The sequence below is a fragment of the Amphiprion ocellaris genome, chromosome 19 (assembly GCF_022539595.1).
Source record: "Amphiprion ocellaris isolate individual 3 ecotype Okinawa chromosome 19, ASM2253959v1, whole genome shotgun sequence".
NCBI lineage: Eukaryota > Metazoa > Chordata > Actinopteri > Pomacentridae > Amphiprion > Amphiprion ocellaris.
The window spans coordinates 10154955-10172059 of NC_072784.1; the positions used below are offsets into that span (position 1 = coordinate 10154955).

General features: G+C 37.2%; 1 protein-coding gene across 1 annotated transcript; it reads left to right on the forward strand.

The window, feature by feature from the left end:
- Positions 1-7341: 7341 nt before the first annotated feature.
- On the forward strand, positions 7342-11288 carry LOC111582743 (uncharacterized). The gene is made up of 3 exons (XM_023291584.3): positions 7342-7551; positions 8058-8363; positions 8568-11288. Exons 1-3 carry the CDS (start codon positions 7479-7481, stop codon positions 8903-8905), a joined length of 717 nt encoding a protein of 238 aa, XP_023147352.1. The 5' UTR covers positions 7342-7478; the 3' UTR covers positions 8906-11288.
- The last annotated feature ends 5817 nt before the right edge of the window (positions 11289-17105 follow it).

Consider the following 17105-nt stretch of genomic DNA (forward strand, 5'->3'; position numbering starts at 1 on the left):
TTTTATCGAATTTTAACTTATTCTTCAGTCAATCAAGTCAGTTTTTGTATAATCAAACATAGCTGATTTAATAATATTGTCATAATTTCATATTCATCTCATAATGTTTAACTATTAAGTCAAACTTTTGACTTTTTGGTCATAATGTAGACTTTTTATCTTAATTTATAATCTTACATTGTTGATCTTTAAAAAAATGTCAGATTCTTATTTTACTGGCAGAAATGGGCTTCCATAAAAATTAAAGATGATCAGATGACAATATACAGTTTTTTATTGGCTAATACACTTTTTAAAAAGTTTTTTTTAAAGCTGGTTCTTTACTGTTATTTTACAGTTTTTCTCACTTTTGTTAAATTAGACAATAACTTGTAAAATCACAGGAAAAAAATAATTTACATGGAAATTATAAAAATATAATATCTAAAAAAATTTGTAAAAAAATAGTTTTATAACATTTGATCACAAATGAGACCATTTTACTGTATTTACAAATGGTGATTTAGTTGTTTTTTTTTTGCATCATTTGAAACATACATAATGTGGAATAAAACCTCCACCTGCTTCTCTTAACACAATTTTATCAAACTGATTAAGAATTTTCAGCATTTAAAAATATGCTATTCACAGTAAATTTGAACAAAGAAGTGTAGAAAATAATTTGTTTGCAGACAATAAGTATAGTTTTAACACTATAACGTGAAAATAATGTGCAGTTAAAATGCTCATTTCTATCAGTAACAGTGTATTTTATGTAAACTAGGAATCAACAGGATAAAATTCATGAGTCCATTTGTTTCATGAGCACCTCAACAATGAAACTTAGATCTGGAAAAAGTGTTCGTAGCCATTTCAGAATTTATTTTAAAACTTTCCTAAACATTTCCCACTTTTAATTTTCACTTTGATATGACAAGAAGATGTTCAGAGACAGGAAGGAGGAGGCGTTCATCCGTAGCAACCTGTTTCTAGGGCGAGGGAGACGGTTGCCGTGACAACCGTCGGCAAGGGAGTGCGATGCTGGCACAGAGGGGGAGGGAGAGAGAGAGAGAGAATGTTAATGAAAGATCTCTCTCTCTCTCTGCGAGCTGAGCTTCATTTGAATTTTAGATTCTAATAAATTATTAAGAGACTGCCGCCGAGGCTACAGGAGACGAAGATGAGGAGGATGAGGAGGAGGAAGATGAAGGATGCTGCGACTACAAAAAAGCAAAATGAAAAAGTGTGAAATGTGTGCGGGAGTGAAGAGTGGAGGCTGGACGGAGACGGACGGAGGCGTCTCAGGAAGGAAAAGGTGGAAAAGTAATCAGAGTACAAAGGGGGAGGCGGAGTGTCATAATGCAGCTGAAGGGGGGAGGAGGGGGAAGAGGAGGAGGAGGAGGGGGAGGAGATGAAGACAATAAGAAGAGAGAGAAGCTACGTGGCTGGAAACGGCCCAGGAGCTCTTTCATTTCCAGGAAATTAACTCTCAGTTAGAAGAAGAGACGTCCTGATGTGATCTCGGAGATCTGGAGGCTTTTTTTTAACCGATGGGCTTCAAACCTGATCCTGATGCTTTGTTTACTGCTGCACTGATAAAGGGAGAGCAACGTTTGTGGCTGTACGGGAGGAATTATAATTTAGAAAAGCTTTCGTAACCCTTGTGTCGTCCTGCGGATCAAAATTGATCCGGTTTAAAGTTTGAAAATGTGGGGGGGAAAAAATTTCACAGTGAAACTTCTGATGTCCACATTTTCAACATTTTTGGGAAATCTTTGAACATTTTTTGGTGGAAAAAAGAAATGTTAAAAATGTTTCTGAAGAACATTCACAAAAAAATCAACCGAAATCCAGCGAATTTCACTTAAAGCAAATATTAGAAGTTTTACTGATATATATGTAATCACTTTAGATATTTTTAGGATTTTTTTGGAAGATTTTTACTCATTTTTTAAAAATATTTACAAGAATATTCTTGCCAAATTTGGGGGATTTTTTTTTAAATCCAACTTTTAAGGGAAACTTTTAAGCAATTATTGTAATTTTCTTCCTGAAGGTTTTGCAAAATTTCAGAAATTCAGGGAATTTTTTGCAGAATTTTTGGATTTTTTTCAGACAAGGAAACAATATTTTTTGGCGCCTGTAAATGAGGACAACAGGAGGGTTAATCAACAATCACCAGTGTTTCCATCAAAAACATGTTTATAAAAAAAGACTGTTTTATACAGTGGACACAGGGCTGCACAGTGGCTTGGTGGTTAGCACTGTCGCCCTGTAGCTAGAAGATCCGCGGATCGCGTCCTGGCCAGGGCCTGGGATCTTTCTGCATTGAGTTTGCATGTTCTCCCTGTTCATGTGTGGGTTGTCTCCTGGTTCTCCGGCTTCCTCCCACTGTCCAAAAATATGCTAAGGTAAATTGGTAACTCTAAATTATCCATAGGTGTGAGTGTGATTGTTTGTTTCTATGTGTAGCCCTGTGATAGACTGGTCACCTGTACAAGGCGCCCCCTGCCTTAGACCTAAAGCTTGTTTTATGCTTGCCGCGTCTGGGTTGATAAAGGCAAGGCACGATTTGTGGCAGGGTGCTAGGAATGCTAATTTAGAAGAGATTTCCTATCCATCAGTGTTAGCAATAAAAATAAAAAACAATCTGCTTTATTAAGTGCACCTGTGATTATTCCACTGGAATATATGGATTCTGTCAAGCTGATCCCAGTTTGTTGTAAACACATTCGTGCTGGTCGGAGGTCATTAAGTATCCCAGAAGTCTTTGTCATGATGCCCGTTGGTAGCTAAACCCCCACAATGCTCTCTGATTGCCAACATGAACTACCTGAAGTCTGAGTGACTGTATAATTTGTGCCAGGATGCTCTGGATGCTAATTTTGAAGGATTTTCTAAATTAATATTCAGCAGTGTTACCAACAAAACAATCTTTAAAAATCTGTGTTATTCAAAGGACTAATGATTATACCACTGGGGTATAAGAACTCTGGCTTTCTTTTTAAAAAATTTGTCACATATTCCTACGATTTTGACATAAAATAACTTAACTCTACATTTCTATTGCACAATATAGTATTTTATTTAATAACTAACTTTTGAGGTCATAGTTTAAATATTTGTCTTTCTTTCAAACATTTATGTCTTTATCTTTAACTTAATTCACAATTTTGAATCTCCTACTCTAATTTTTATGAAAGAATTTTTACTTTTTATGTTGAAATTATTTTTTTTATTATTTGCAATGTCACAATTTTAACTTTCTAGCTCACAACTTTGCATTTTTGTCCTACATTTCTATATTCCATGTCATAATTTCAATGTCTTCTTGTCATTTTGAATATTTATTTCAAAGTGTTATATTAATACAGCTAGATATTGTACATTCATGTGATTTAAAAAAAACTGCTATTTCATATTTGTTGATATTGCTACTTTATAGTTCTAAAGAGATGGTTTCTTACTAGCAGTAAGTAAAGCAGACGATGCATCTTTCCATCCTCGTCCAGCTGCAGATGTCTGGTGTCTCTGGACTTTCTGCTTCATTTCCAGCTTTTCCCTCAGAGAAGCTCTTTGTACAAACTGTCAGAGAAACAGACAGAATGTTAAATAATTTACAGATAAAAATGGACAAGCAGTGACAGAACACAGCAAACAGAGCAGCTGTCTGTTCTGAAGATAATTAACGCCCACACTGTTCTTTCAGATCAAGTTGTGACATCTCAGCAGAAACCAGCTGCACAAAAACAGCTCAAGGTTTTATTAGTAGTCGATTTCCAAACAGATGAAGCTTCTTTATAAAAGCTGCTGGGAGACACCCAGTTTTCCCATGAGGTAAGTCGCTCCTTTAAGGCGTCTTCTTCATGAGTCAGACTGAAATAAAAAGTTTCATAAGCCTGGGAGTGAAGTAATTCAAACCTCAGAGAGAATCTAACTTTAGCTGGGTGATCAGAGAGGAGCATTTCCAATTCAAGGACACGTTCAGAACATTCGAAGTAAAGTATTCAGCACCGTGGACAGTTCTCCTTATACGGCGTCAACATTATTTATGGTCAGTTTCAATTGTTTCTTGTTTGTTTTGCAAATGTCAAACTGAAAACAGATTCCGACAGTAATGCCAAGTAATTATAAACATAATAGGTAAAATAACTGACATAATGCTCCACACCATGATACTGCCACCACCATGTTTCACATCATGATGCTGCCACCACCATGCTTCACGTCATGATGCTGCTGCCACCATGTTTCACACCATGATGCTGCCACCACCATGCTTCACACCATGATGTTGCCACTACCATGCTACACACCATGATGCTGCCGCCACCATGCTTTACATCATGATGCTGCCACCACCATGCTTCACGTCATGATGCTGCCGCCACCATGCTTTACATCATGATGCTGCCACCACTATGCTTCACGTCATGATGCTGCCACCACCATGTTTCACACCATGATGCTGCTGCCACCATGTTTCACATCATGATGCTGCCACCACCATGTTTCACATCATGATGCTGCCGCCACCATGCTTCACATCATGATGCTGCCACCACCATGCTTCACGTCATGATGCTGCCGCCACCATGTTTCACATCATGATGCTGCCACCACCATGCTTTACATCATGATGCTGCCACCACCATGCTTCACGTCATGATGCTGCCACCACCATGTTTCACACCATGATGCTGCTGCCACCATGTTTCACATCATGATGCTGCCACCACCATGCTTCACGTCATGATGCTGCCACCACCATGTTTCACACCATGATGCTGCCACCACCATGTTTCACGTCATGATGCTGCCGCCACCATGTTTCACACCATGATGCTGCCACCACCATGTTTCACACCATGATGCTGCCACCACCATGCTTCACACCATGATGCTGCCACCACCATGCTTCACACCATGATGTTGCCACTACCATGCTACACATCATGATGCTGCCACCACCATGCTTCACACCATGATGTTGCCACTACCATGCTACACACCATGATGCTGCCACCACCATGTTTCAAATCATGATGCTGCCGCTACCATGCTTCACACCATGATACTACCGCCACCATGCTTCACACTGGGGATGATGTGTTTGCGATGATGTCCAATGTCTGATGGACAAAAAGTCGAGTCTTTGTCTTGTAACTCATTCAGAGGGAGTAATCAGTGTGTTTGGCAATCACTTATTTTACAATTTATATTTTTCAGTAATTCACATTGCGTTGCAGAAATCTGTTTTCACTTTGACATGAAAGTCTTTCTTTTTTGTAAAATCTTGTCTATTAAATTGACCGTGATTTAACAATGAAAAACAATAAAATGGGAAAACTTCTTGGTCGGTTAATTACAATTTAGAGGCACTTTAAGAATAAAACCTAGTATTGATGTTCTCAAACTTTTTAGCAGTAGAACCCCAAAACAACAGACTGATGACCGTTAACTCTCCATGGAGAAAGTTAAATTTAACCACAATTTAATTATTTTTGTAAGTTTAGCTACAACAGAATGTAGTTTCAAATTGTTTTGAAATGCTATTTGATTTCTAGAAAACATTTCACAACCACCATTTGTAGTGTTGTGATCCTCAACCTCCTCTTCATGGAACCAATGATGTCTCTGAGCAAAAACTGAACATAGAATTAAATATTAAGGTAATTTCGTCTGTTGCTCTTTGACAAATATGAATTATTCATCCTGAACCAGCCCCGAAACTCTGAAATAACTATTTCTGAAGAATAAAAACTAACGGTTTATTCCTGAACTAACTCTGTGCATCAGTATGGGGCTGCAGCAAAGACAGTCAGATCCGGACGGAAACAACACAGAACATTTGAAATATTTATGCGTCTCTGGGTTTAAAACATGTTCCTGCTCTTGTTTCTCAAGTCCTCTCCTCAAGTCTTCATCCACCTGAGGAGACGAGTTTCAGCTTGAATTCTTGACTTGTGGTCAGAAGTGGGTTTATTGATTTCACAGTGGCCTCCGATCACCAAAATCAAATCAGCCATCAAGTGAACGTCGGTGCCACAGATAACGGATATCATGAGAACAAAAGTAAAAACCTGAAAACTTAAACCTGTGGCTACAGCTATCATTGAGGCAAAAGAAACCTACACAAACAAAATGTTCAATTACTACAGTGTTTTACATCAACATGAGCTGAGAGGCTCCATGAAGAAGGAAGTTCTTCCTCTAGAATCAGAACCTTAAAGCTCCACTCAAGTTTGCTGCTGATCATGTAGACAAAGAAAAGGCCTTCTGGAGGAAAGTTCTGTGATCATATGGAACAAAAACTGAGCAGAAATATGTTTGGAGGAGAGAAGGTGAGGCCTTTAACCCCAAGAACAACAAACCTACCATCAAGCATGGAGGTGTCAGTATCATGCTCTGTGGAACTGAAGCTTTACACAAAACAAATGGAACAATGAAGAAGGAGGATTACCTCCATATTCTAGAGGAAAACCTGAAACCATCAGCAGAAGGTTGATGTTGGACACAGTTGGATGTTTCAACAAGACAATGAGCCCAAACACACATCAGACGCGGTGAAGAAATGATTCAATCAGGCTAGAATGAAGGTTCTAGACTAGTCTCCCCAAAGTCCTGATTTAAACCCATCAAGAACCTGAAGAAACAAGTCTGAGTCAGAAAGAACAGATTTAGTGGAACTGAACCATTTCTGTCCAGAGGAGTCACAGATAAACCAGAAGCTCGTGGATGGAAACCAGAAGAATTGAACTGAGGAGAAAATGGACAAATGTAACCAAACATTAGTACTGCTGTTTGTACTTTTATGATTCAGCAGTTTTTGTCATTTTTCTGGAAGACCTTTAATAAATTCCTGAAAATACATGATTGTTTAGAAAACTCAAAGTAATAGAAGTCATCAGAAATACTGCCATAATACAGTGTATATTTACTTTTGTTCACAACTGTGTAGAAACTCAACAAGACAACTTGACACTATTTAAAAAACACAAGTCCAAAATGATAATAAGTAAGTTTACATTTTGATAATAAAAGGCTTAAAGTTCGACTCACTGTTTCAAAGCTAGAAGATTTTAACTTACTGTTTATTTTCTCTGTTCTTTATATTATTTAACAAAAAAGGGACAAAACTGGTTCAGTTTCCAATGAAGCATTCATTATATCTAATTTGCATCAAACATAAGACAATGTGATGGTAAAATAGAAATAATTTTAGGGTTGAAGATAACAGCAACATAATAAAGTGATTCACTACCAGGAAAGTAAAAGTTGAACAGTGAGTTTAAAGTCAAAGCCCTGAGGTGGAGAAATGAAGTTTTGTTCCTGCTTAGACAATCTTTCATTCCAGGACGAGTCTGAACCTGAAAGCAGCATAGACCAGATCGCTGCAGCTTCAGAAGAATCAGACTGAAGCTGGGAGTTCAGTAAAACACAATAGCGCTGTTAGTTTGGATTTCAGCTTCTTTAGGAGATAAAAGTCGGTTTCAGCGATGAGTTCCTGCTCAGCTGTGAAAAATCTACACATTTTCACCTGGATCAATCTTTTCTGCTTTATTTATGCAGGTGAGTCTCAGTTCTGTCAGTTTGTCCATTTATGAATCAAGGTGGGTGAATCTTGAGTGATGTTTTAACCATTATGATTGATTTTAGACCAATTTCAACCAATTCTGGACAACATCTGAGTGATTTTGGACAAATTTAGAGCAATTGTGGACGAGGTTTATGTCATAAATGACAAATTCTTGTCATTTTGGACTAGTTGAAAGTCAATTTGGTGACATTTTGAGTAAGTTAGACAAAGTTCAGACCAGGTTTTTGCAGTTTGGACACATTTTAAGTCGCCTATGAGAACATTGCAGTGAAAATGAGGTGGAAAAAAAAGTTCAGAAACTGCTCTATATTCGAGCAGCTAATATGTATTTTAAATGATAAGACTGCTTTTAGAAAATCCAAATCAACTGCAGTCGAGAATCAGACTGAAGATGCTGATTATTGAAGTAAAATGTGACATAAGCGGGACTAGTGAAGAAGAGATTTTTCATTTAAAGCTGTTTTTCTGTCTCTGACAGTTCCTCCAGATGTGCAGGTGCTGGTGACGCCGCCCCAGACGACGAGCTGTGGAGGAAACGTGACTCTGAACTGCGATGTCGAATCATTGAGTCAGCTGGAAATAAAACATCTGTCCTGGGTGGCTGCAAATAAAAACTGTAGATACGAAGAACCAAAGTCCGGCTGTGAAAGCAGAAAGTCGGAAAGGACTCACCGACTGACGCTGACTCTGTCCAACATCTGGCCCATCGATGCCGGAAACTACAGCTGCAAAATGCGCAGCAACATGGAGGCGATGTCTAGAACCACCAGCGTGACTGTGACAGGTGAGTTCAACTAGTTACACCTGGAAAACAGACATTTACTGGAAATAAAAAAATATACAGAAAGGAGACTAGATCTGCAAAATACAGGAAAATAACCCTTAAACAAACCTGTATTTACAAAGGGTCCTTTTGTGTTCTGAGGATTATCTGATCATCTGAACTTCCTGCAGGATGAATAAATTCGGTCTTTTCTGATCCTGACAGAGTGTTCTGGTCGCCCGGCCTCCTCGGTGAATCGGTCCCACGCCCAGTGCTCCTTCAGCGGCGTTTATCCCAGCGGTTCGGTTCACTGGTTCAAGGGAGACGCCAACCTGACGGATTCCACCACCACAGAAGAAGAGGAGGACCAGTGTGGAGCCTACAACATCTGGAGCGTGATGGACCTGCAGGAAGTGAAGCTGCCTTTAAACTGCTCGCTGTGGATTCCTGCTCTGGGAAAATACGTTTCTGAGCAGCCGCTGCGCGATTCTGCAGCCAGTTTGATCCAACTGTGGTGGTTCTGTCTGCTGACCGGATCCATCTTGGTCACATCTGGGCTGTAGGGAAAGTTCACATCTGGATTTCCTGACGATTGATGTGTGGAACTAAAGAACAAAAGTCTGATTTCTAAACACGTTTCTGGATCTTAAGAGGCAAAAGTTTGCTTTAAAAAACAACAATTCAATTCATTTTTATTTATATAGCGCCAATTACAGTCAAATTGTCTCGAGATGCTTTACAGAACCCATAAGCCTGAACTCCCAGAGCAGCCCTAAGGCGACAGTGGCAAGGAAAACACCCTTTTAACAAACCTCGAGCAGAACCTTGAGCAGAACCTGGCTCTAATGTGGGGAGACCCATCTGCCTGCTGGCTGGTGGGTTGAGAGGGACAGAAGAGGTAGAAAGGTAGAGATAGAGGGATGGGAACATAAAACACACAATTTGATACATGCATGATAAGACAGATGATACATGCAAAGTACAACTGACATGGAAACTAATTATAGTTTACTGCTATGGTGTATGGCTCTGACATGAAATATACTACATATATAGCTGGTGGTAAATTCAAAAATATGTAGATGAGCATATCAAGTATAGTGAGGGCAATGCAGAGTAGATTGTTGGAAATGAGCAGCTGGAAGCAGTGGGCTGGAGGAAGGTCAGCAGCAGCATCCCACAGATGGAGATTAGGCCAGTTGGTAGGAGAACAACCACACATCTGAAGCAAGTGTAATGCAATAACAGTATATATATTAAATATAAAGGTAGCTAGAGAAAGGCTCAGTGCATCCAGAGAGGTTCCCCAGCAGTCTAGGCCTATAGCAGCATAACTAGGGGCAAACTAAAGGGACGTCAAGAGGGGAAGTCAGTTGTGCAAATGAAAACACCAGCATACCCCGTCAGGGTCCCCCAGTCAGCCCTAACTATAAGCTTTGTCGAAAAGGAAGGTTTTAAGCCTGGTCTTAAAAATAGAGAGGGTGTCCGCCTCCCGAACCCAAACTGGGAGCTGGTTCCACAGGAGAGGCACCTGATAACTGAAGGCTCTGCCTCCCATTCTACTTTTAGAGATTCTAGGAACAACAAGTAAGCCTGCAGTCTGAGAGCGAAGAGTTCTGCTAGGATAATATGGTACTATCAGATCTTTAAGATATGATGGAGATTGGTTGTTAAGAGCTTTATATGTCAGAAGAAGGATTTTGAATTCTATTCTAGATTTAACAGGGAGCCAATGAAGAGAATCCAATATAGGAGAAATATGATCTCTCTTGCTAACTCCCGTCAGTACTCTGGCTGCAGCATTTTGGATCAGCTGTAGATATTTCAGAGAGCTATTGGGACAACCTGATAATAAGGAATTACAGTAGTCAAGCCTAGAAGTAACAAATGCATGGACTAGTTTTTCTGCATCACTCTGAGACAGGATGTTCCTGATTTTCACAATATTTCTCAGGTGGAAAAAGGAAGTCCTACAGATTTGTTTTATGTGCAAGTTAAAGGACATGTCCTGGTCGATGATAACGCCGAGGTTCCTCACAGTAGTACTGGAGGCCAATGTAATGCCATCCAGAGTAGCTATATGCTTTGAAAGCAATTTTCTAAGATGTTTGGGGCCAAATACAATGACTTCAGTCAAAACATTTTTTGCATGTAATGTTTCATTTTAAACAGAAATGAAACATGACAACTCACTTTTTTCGTATTCTGTGTATTTTCTTTAGTTATTTTTTTGTCTCTGTTCTATTATTTTTTGTCTCGTTTATGTTGTTTTATTTGTTTTCAGGACAGTTTTGTGTTTTGTCTCATTTTTGCTTTAAAAAAAATTCAACTTCAATAGTTAAATGTCAATTAAAATCACTACATAAAAACTTTAGTTGACTGATAACTGTAGATTAGATTTTGAATTAGATTTGCAAAATATGTTAAAAAAAGATATTTAACTGAGAGGAGGATGAAATTACTCAACATCTTGGCTTTAAAGCTGGATAACTGTTAAATCAGCTTCTTTTCTCGTCTTGTTTGTGGGTCGATATGAGTTTGAAGTGAAGCCTGTTGGAACTCGTCGTTTTTCTTTTCCGTAAATTCCTAATAAACTCTGACGGACGGATTAGAAGATAAAGAGAAGCTCAGATCACAGGAGACGCAGAATTACAGTTGACCTTGAAAGATTTCATTAGTCGGATTTCATTCAATTATCGGATCGATTGATTGAGTTAAACAGGATCCTCGGCTGCTGTAGTCGGACGCCCCGATGTCCTCAGATACCAGCTGCTCCACTTAAAAATATACAGAATTAGACATAGAAATATTCACAGAAGTATTAAAGGGCCTCATGACATTTTTAAAACAATCACTTTATAGCATAAAATATGGATGTTTATGAAGATATTTGTGTGATTTTAGCTTCATATGTCAAATAAAATCTGAGATAAATTACTTTAAAAATCACCTGTCCAGCAACTTTCTGTTTAAATGAATACATATTAACCTGAAGCACAGTGGTGGCAGCATCATGATGTGGTAAAATTCCTAATAATCTCAGAAATTAAAGATAAGAACCTGAAATTTTCTCTGTTATTTCTCATCATGTCATTGATCCAGAATCTGCAATATTGGACAAGTAGATCAAATTTCTGATTATGGGCGAGTTGAAAAAACAAAAGTTCCATCTTTGAGTTCGTCAAACTTTCCATCAGTTCCATTTTTCTCATTTTTGTGACCAACTATTTCATAATAAAGTATTCTACATGTTTAGTTTTGTAGTATTGTAACCTGCAGCTACATGTGGTTCAGAAAATATCACTAGTTGACTCTGAGTTATCAGTTTGTTTGTTAATGAGCTCAAAGATGGAACTTTTCATGACAGCTTTAGTTGTTTTTCATACTTTAACTTGCCTGTAATCAGTGATTATTTGATCTACTTGTCCAGTATTACAGATTCTGAATCAATGACATGATGAGAAATAACTGAAAATTTCAGGTTTTTATCTTTAATAGTTCCTGAAATAATTAGGAATGTTACCAAGAAGTATCCCCACACCATGATGCCGCCACCACCATGCTTCAGACTAATATGTAAATTCAAATAGCCTCAAACTTCAGTGTGAGAAAGAACATGCTGAAGGCAAATTTTTAATAAATAAATAAACTTTCTGGAGGTATTTGATATATTATACTTAAATTGTCCCAAATACTATTTTAAATGTAAAGAATTTGTGATAAAACAGGTTTGAAGAAAATCTGAGATGGATGAGTTCTTTTAAACTGCGTGTCTTTATATTTAATATTTTACATTTTTGCATCATATCAGCTTTAAAAAATGTCTTTAATGTTGTCAGACTTCATAGTTTACATCTTGAGTCCTATAATTATATTTTAGACGCTCTTTGGTGGCTGCTGTTGGTTTCCTTTCACACAAATTACACTTTTTATAGTTTCATTTTTAAATCTCCTGAGCTGTAGATTGAAATGTTAATCTCCAATTATTTTGATCATTGATAAATCAATTTGAATGTTGTTTTTTCAACAAAAACTGTCTAAACTCTTTGATTTCATCTTCTTCTGTGTTAATATTTTCTGGTTTCTTTCCTCTGTGACAGTAAATTGAAGATGTTTGGACTAAACAAGACATTTGAGGAAACATTTTAACCATTCTACAGATCAAACAGTCTCAGAACAGAAAGGTTTCATCAACAGCAGCTGAATTGGCTGAAAGACGAATGAATGCTGGTGTGGAGCTTTTTAGACGGTAACATCCACACAGGAAGCAGCTGGTTTGTAGGTCTGTTGGCGCCATCTGGTGGGCTGAAGGCAGCAGCAGTTCACCTCCTTCACCTGATTAATTATTGGGATACTGATTGGATTATTGACTCTGTCCACAGGCAAAAATCAAAAATCGAGCTCAAATTCTCCCTGATGTTTGAGGAAAAGAAAAATTCCCAAATCTCTATCGAGAATCTTATATTCCACAACTGAGAAAATTCTTCAAACCTCAACTAATGTTTTCAGCAGGAAGTTTTCTTTCAGTTCCCAGAAAGTTCTTCTTAAAAGAAATAGTAACTAAAGACATAATTTGAATATAAATACCTCTCTCTTAATTTTACTTGCTTCATCCAGGTCATAATTTTAATGTTTAATCTGGACGAACCATCAGAGACAGAAAAACAGCTTTAAATGAAAAATCTCTTCTTCCCTGAGCATCTTGAGTCTGATTCTGGGCTACAGTTGATTTGATTTTTGAAAAGCAGTTTCATATTTAAAATACATCTTATCTGCTTGACTTTAAATCAGTTTCTTGACTTTTTTTTTCTAATTTGTCACTGCAATGTTCTCATAGCAGACTTAAAATGTGCCCAAATTGAAAAAACCTGGTCTGAACCTTGTCTTACCTACTCAAAATGTCACCAAATTGACTTTCAGCTAGTCCAAAATTACAAGAATTTGTCAAATATGACTCAAACTTTGTCCACACTTGCTCTAAATTTGTCCAAAATCACTCAGGCATTGTCCAGAATTGGTTGAAATAGGTCTAAAATTACTCATAATGGTTCAAACATTTCTCAAGATTTGACCACCATGGTAATAAATGGTCAAAATGAAACAGAATTTTGTCCAAATTGACTCTGAATTGGCCCAAAATCACTCAAACATTGTCCAATGTCTCACACGTTGTCTAGAGTTGGTTAAAATTTGTCCAAAATGAATCCACATATGTCCAAAATTACTCAAAATGGTCAAAACATTACTCATGGTTTGTCTACTTTGTCTCAAAAATGGTCAAAATGACAGATATTTGTCCAAAATTACCCTAAAGTTCACCGAGATTTACTTTCAACCTGTCTTTAATGAAAAAAAAAAGTCAAATAGAACTTAAAGCTTGTCCAAATTTGCTCTAAATCTGTCCAAAATCACTCAAATATTGTCCAGAATTGGTTGAAATCTGTCTAAAATTACTCAAAATGGTCAAAACGTCACTCAAGATATGTCCACCATGAGTCATAAATCGTTAAAATGAAACAGAAATTTGTTCAAATTGGCACTAAATTTGTCATAAATTACTCAAAATTTCTCCTGATTGACTTTCAATTAGTCCAGAATGACAAGAATTTGTCAAATATCGCTCTAACCTTGTCCACGATAGCTCTAATTTAGTCTAAAATCAATCAAATGTTGTCCAGAATTAGTTGAAATATGTCTAAAATTACTTACAATGGTTAAATCATTTCTCAGGATTTGTCCACCATAATTCATAAATGGTCAAAATGAAATAGAAATTTGACTCTGAATTTGTCCAAAATCACGCATACTTTGTCCAATGTCTCACACGTTGTCTAGAGTTGGTTGAAATCCTTCCAAAATGAATCCAAACATGTCCAAAATTACTCAGAATGGTCAAAACATTACTCAAGGGTTGTCCGCCATGACTCATAAATGGTGAAAATGATAGAAATTTGTCTGAAATTACTCTAAAATTCACCAAGCTGACTTTCAACTAGAACTCCAGCTTGCCTAAAATTGCTCTTAATTTGTCCACAATCACTCAAATGTTGTCCAGAATTGGTTGAATTCTGTCTAAAATTACTTAAAATGGTCAAAACATTCCTCAAGATTGTTCCACCATGATTCATAAACGGTCAAAATGAAACAGAAATTTGTCCAGATTGACTCTAAATTTGTCCTAAATCACTCAAACTTTGTCCATAATGTCTCACATGTTGTCTAGAGTTGGTTAAAATCTGTCCAAAATAAATCCATGTCCAAAATTACTCAAAATGATCAAAACATTACTCAAGGTTTGTCCCCCATGACTCATAAATGGTCAAAATGACAGATATTTGTCCAAAATTACACTAAACTTCACCAAATACACTTTCAACCTGTCCAAAATTTTAAAAACTTGTCAAATAGAACTTCAAGCTTGTCCAAAATTGCTCTGAACTTTTCCATGATTGCTCTAAATTTGTCCAAAATCACTCAAATGTTGTCCAGAATTGGTTGAAATCTGTATAAAATTACTCAAAATGATCCAAACATTTCTCAAAATGTGTTCACCATGATTCATAAATGGTCAATATAACACAGACATTTGTCCAAACTGACTCTAAATTTGTCATAAATTACTCAAAATTTCTCCCGATTGACTTTCAACTAGTCCAGAATGACATGGATTTGTCAAATATGACTCTAGCCTTGTCCACAGTTGCTCTAAATTTGTCCAAAATCATTTAAATTTTGTCCACAATGTCTCAAAAATGGTCCAGAATGGAATGGAATGAATTTTTTTCACAAAAATACTTCCTTCACAGGTGTCATAAAATCAGAAACAAACAAAATAGCAGCTGAAGATCCAGAGAAATGCAAACTAAAAGTTATATATACAGAACAAAATCAAATTAAAGGAATAAAACCACAAACCTGGAGAGCAGACGGTGCAGATCAGGTGAGAAACAGGTGAAAACCAGGCAAAACCACCAAATACTGACAACTGATCAGGTGGAAGTAAGGAGGCCAATCAAAAAATGAGAGAAAATGCACAAAGGGAGGAAGTAAAAACACAAGCAACATACAAAAGGAGGCCATTTCATAATAAAACAGGAAACAGAAAAGGGACATGGAAGGTAAACAAACAGCTGAAGACACAAACAAAGAGGGTAAAAAAAAAGAAGAAAAAACACACAAAGAGGAATCGAACAAAATAAAACCCAAAACCTATGATGGTACTGAGACCTCCACAAATCTGGGTTTTCAAAGAACAAATACATTAAAGGTGATGACTACTGGATCAGTTCATTGCAAAAATCATGCAGAACACATTCGACTAGCCGGCTGACAATTAGTGACAAACTTCTATAAAATCAATGAATCTATTGATATTCTTGATGTGAGACTAAAAAGAATCTAAGAGCTTTTGGTTTGGCTTGTAATTCAAGTTTTCCAATATTGTGTTGCCTTTAACTAGAGCTGCACAGTCATTGAATTAGTCGTCAACTCTTTAGGTATCAACTTTTATTAATCAATTATTTGGGGGCAAAATATCAACAGATGCAACATTTCTCTAAGGAAAAAAGCAACTACACCTTTGGTAACAGAAGCTAATATTTGACAGATATTTGTTTTTTTTGTTTTGTTTTGTTGTTTACAGTTTTTGAACATTACAGTATTCCACAGCTGTTTTTTAAATATATTTTTTGTAGCATTCTTGCTGCCATTTTTTAAACAGATTTATCTAACATCACATTACAGTCTATCAAATCCTCAGAAAACCTATTCAGACATCGTTAGCTTGATCTGCTGCTAACCTCTTAGTGGTAGAAGAGTGTCAAGAACCATTTGGGGCTCATCATTGTCATGTTCCTTTATCATCATTCTTATCATTATTCTGCCAACGAACGCGGTGGAGTTATGTGATGATATCGGCGTACGTGGATCCTTCCTTCCTTCTGCTAGCAACATTACTCAAAAACAGACAAACGGATTTGGATGAAATTTTCAGGGAAGGTCAGAAATGACACAAGGACCAAGCGATTACATTTTGGCAGTGATGCGGCTTGAAGATTGGATCCACGGATTTGTTAAAGATTTCCCATAGCGAGATAGCAGCACAGTGTCACTGTAACCACGACAACAAGTCAACATGACAACAAGCTATGCCAGTTGCCTGCTGACGATCACATGATTGTGATCCTGCTACTGATTTATCCGTTGGAAATGATACAAGAAACAATTGATTAAATTGTGAGGGTGTTTCTGAGTTTTCCTTCCATCTTTACGTGAATTTTCGGACTTTCCGGCTGCTTCTTCGTCATGTCAAGAAACCGCTTCTTAGATAAACACTTCCTGTGCCATGGAAATGGTGCCAAAAATAAAAGCCTGTAACTTTAAAAACATGGAGGGAACGGTTATTTTAACACTAGCAAAACAAAGCCTTGCAAAAAGTGATGAACTGATCAACAGACCTTTATAAGAGTAATTTACACACATGTAGGTCACGTGATTCAGTATTCGTACATAATGTCCACATGCATAACACATGCTTGTGCTCAGCGCATGGTCATTTTGTTTGCAGGTACATCTATATTAAATGGCCACATTCTATAGTGCCATGATTTATTATCAATAATTATAATAATAAAATGCTGCATTTCTACAAAAAAAATGCTGCATTTCTGACAATGCCATATGGGGGAATGAGCAGCCTTGGAGGAATACTCTCTAAACACTTTTCTTGTTATTCTTGTCATTGTTATTAATATGAATAGTTAG

Excerpts from the sequence above, each read along its gene's own strand:
- LOC111582743 (XM_023291584.3), top strand. The coding sequence starts at position 7,479 with ATGAGTTCCTGCTCAGCTGTGAAAAATCTACACATTTTCACCTGGATC. Across the intron at positions 7,552-8,057 it reads TTTCTGCTTTATTTATGCAG|TTCCTCCAGATGTGCAGGTG; the intron begins GTGAGTCTCAGT and ends TGTCTCTGACAG. Across the intron at positions 8,364-8,567 it reads CACCAGCGTGACTGTGACAG|AGTGTTCTGGTCGCCCGGCC; the intron begins GTGAGTTCAACT and ends TGATCCTGACAG.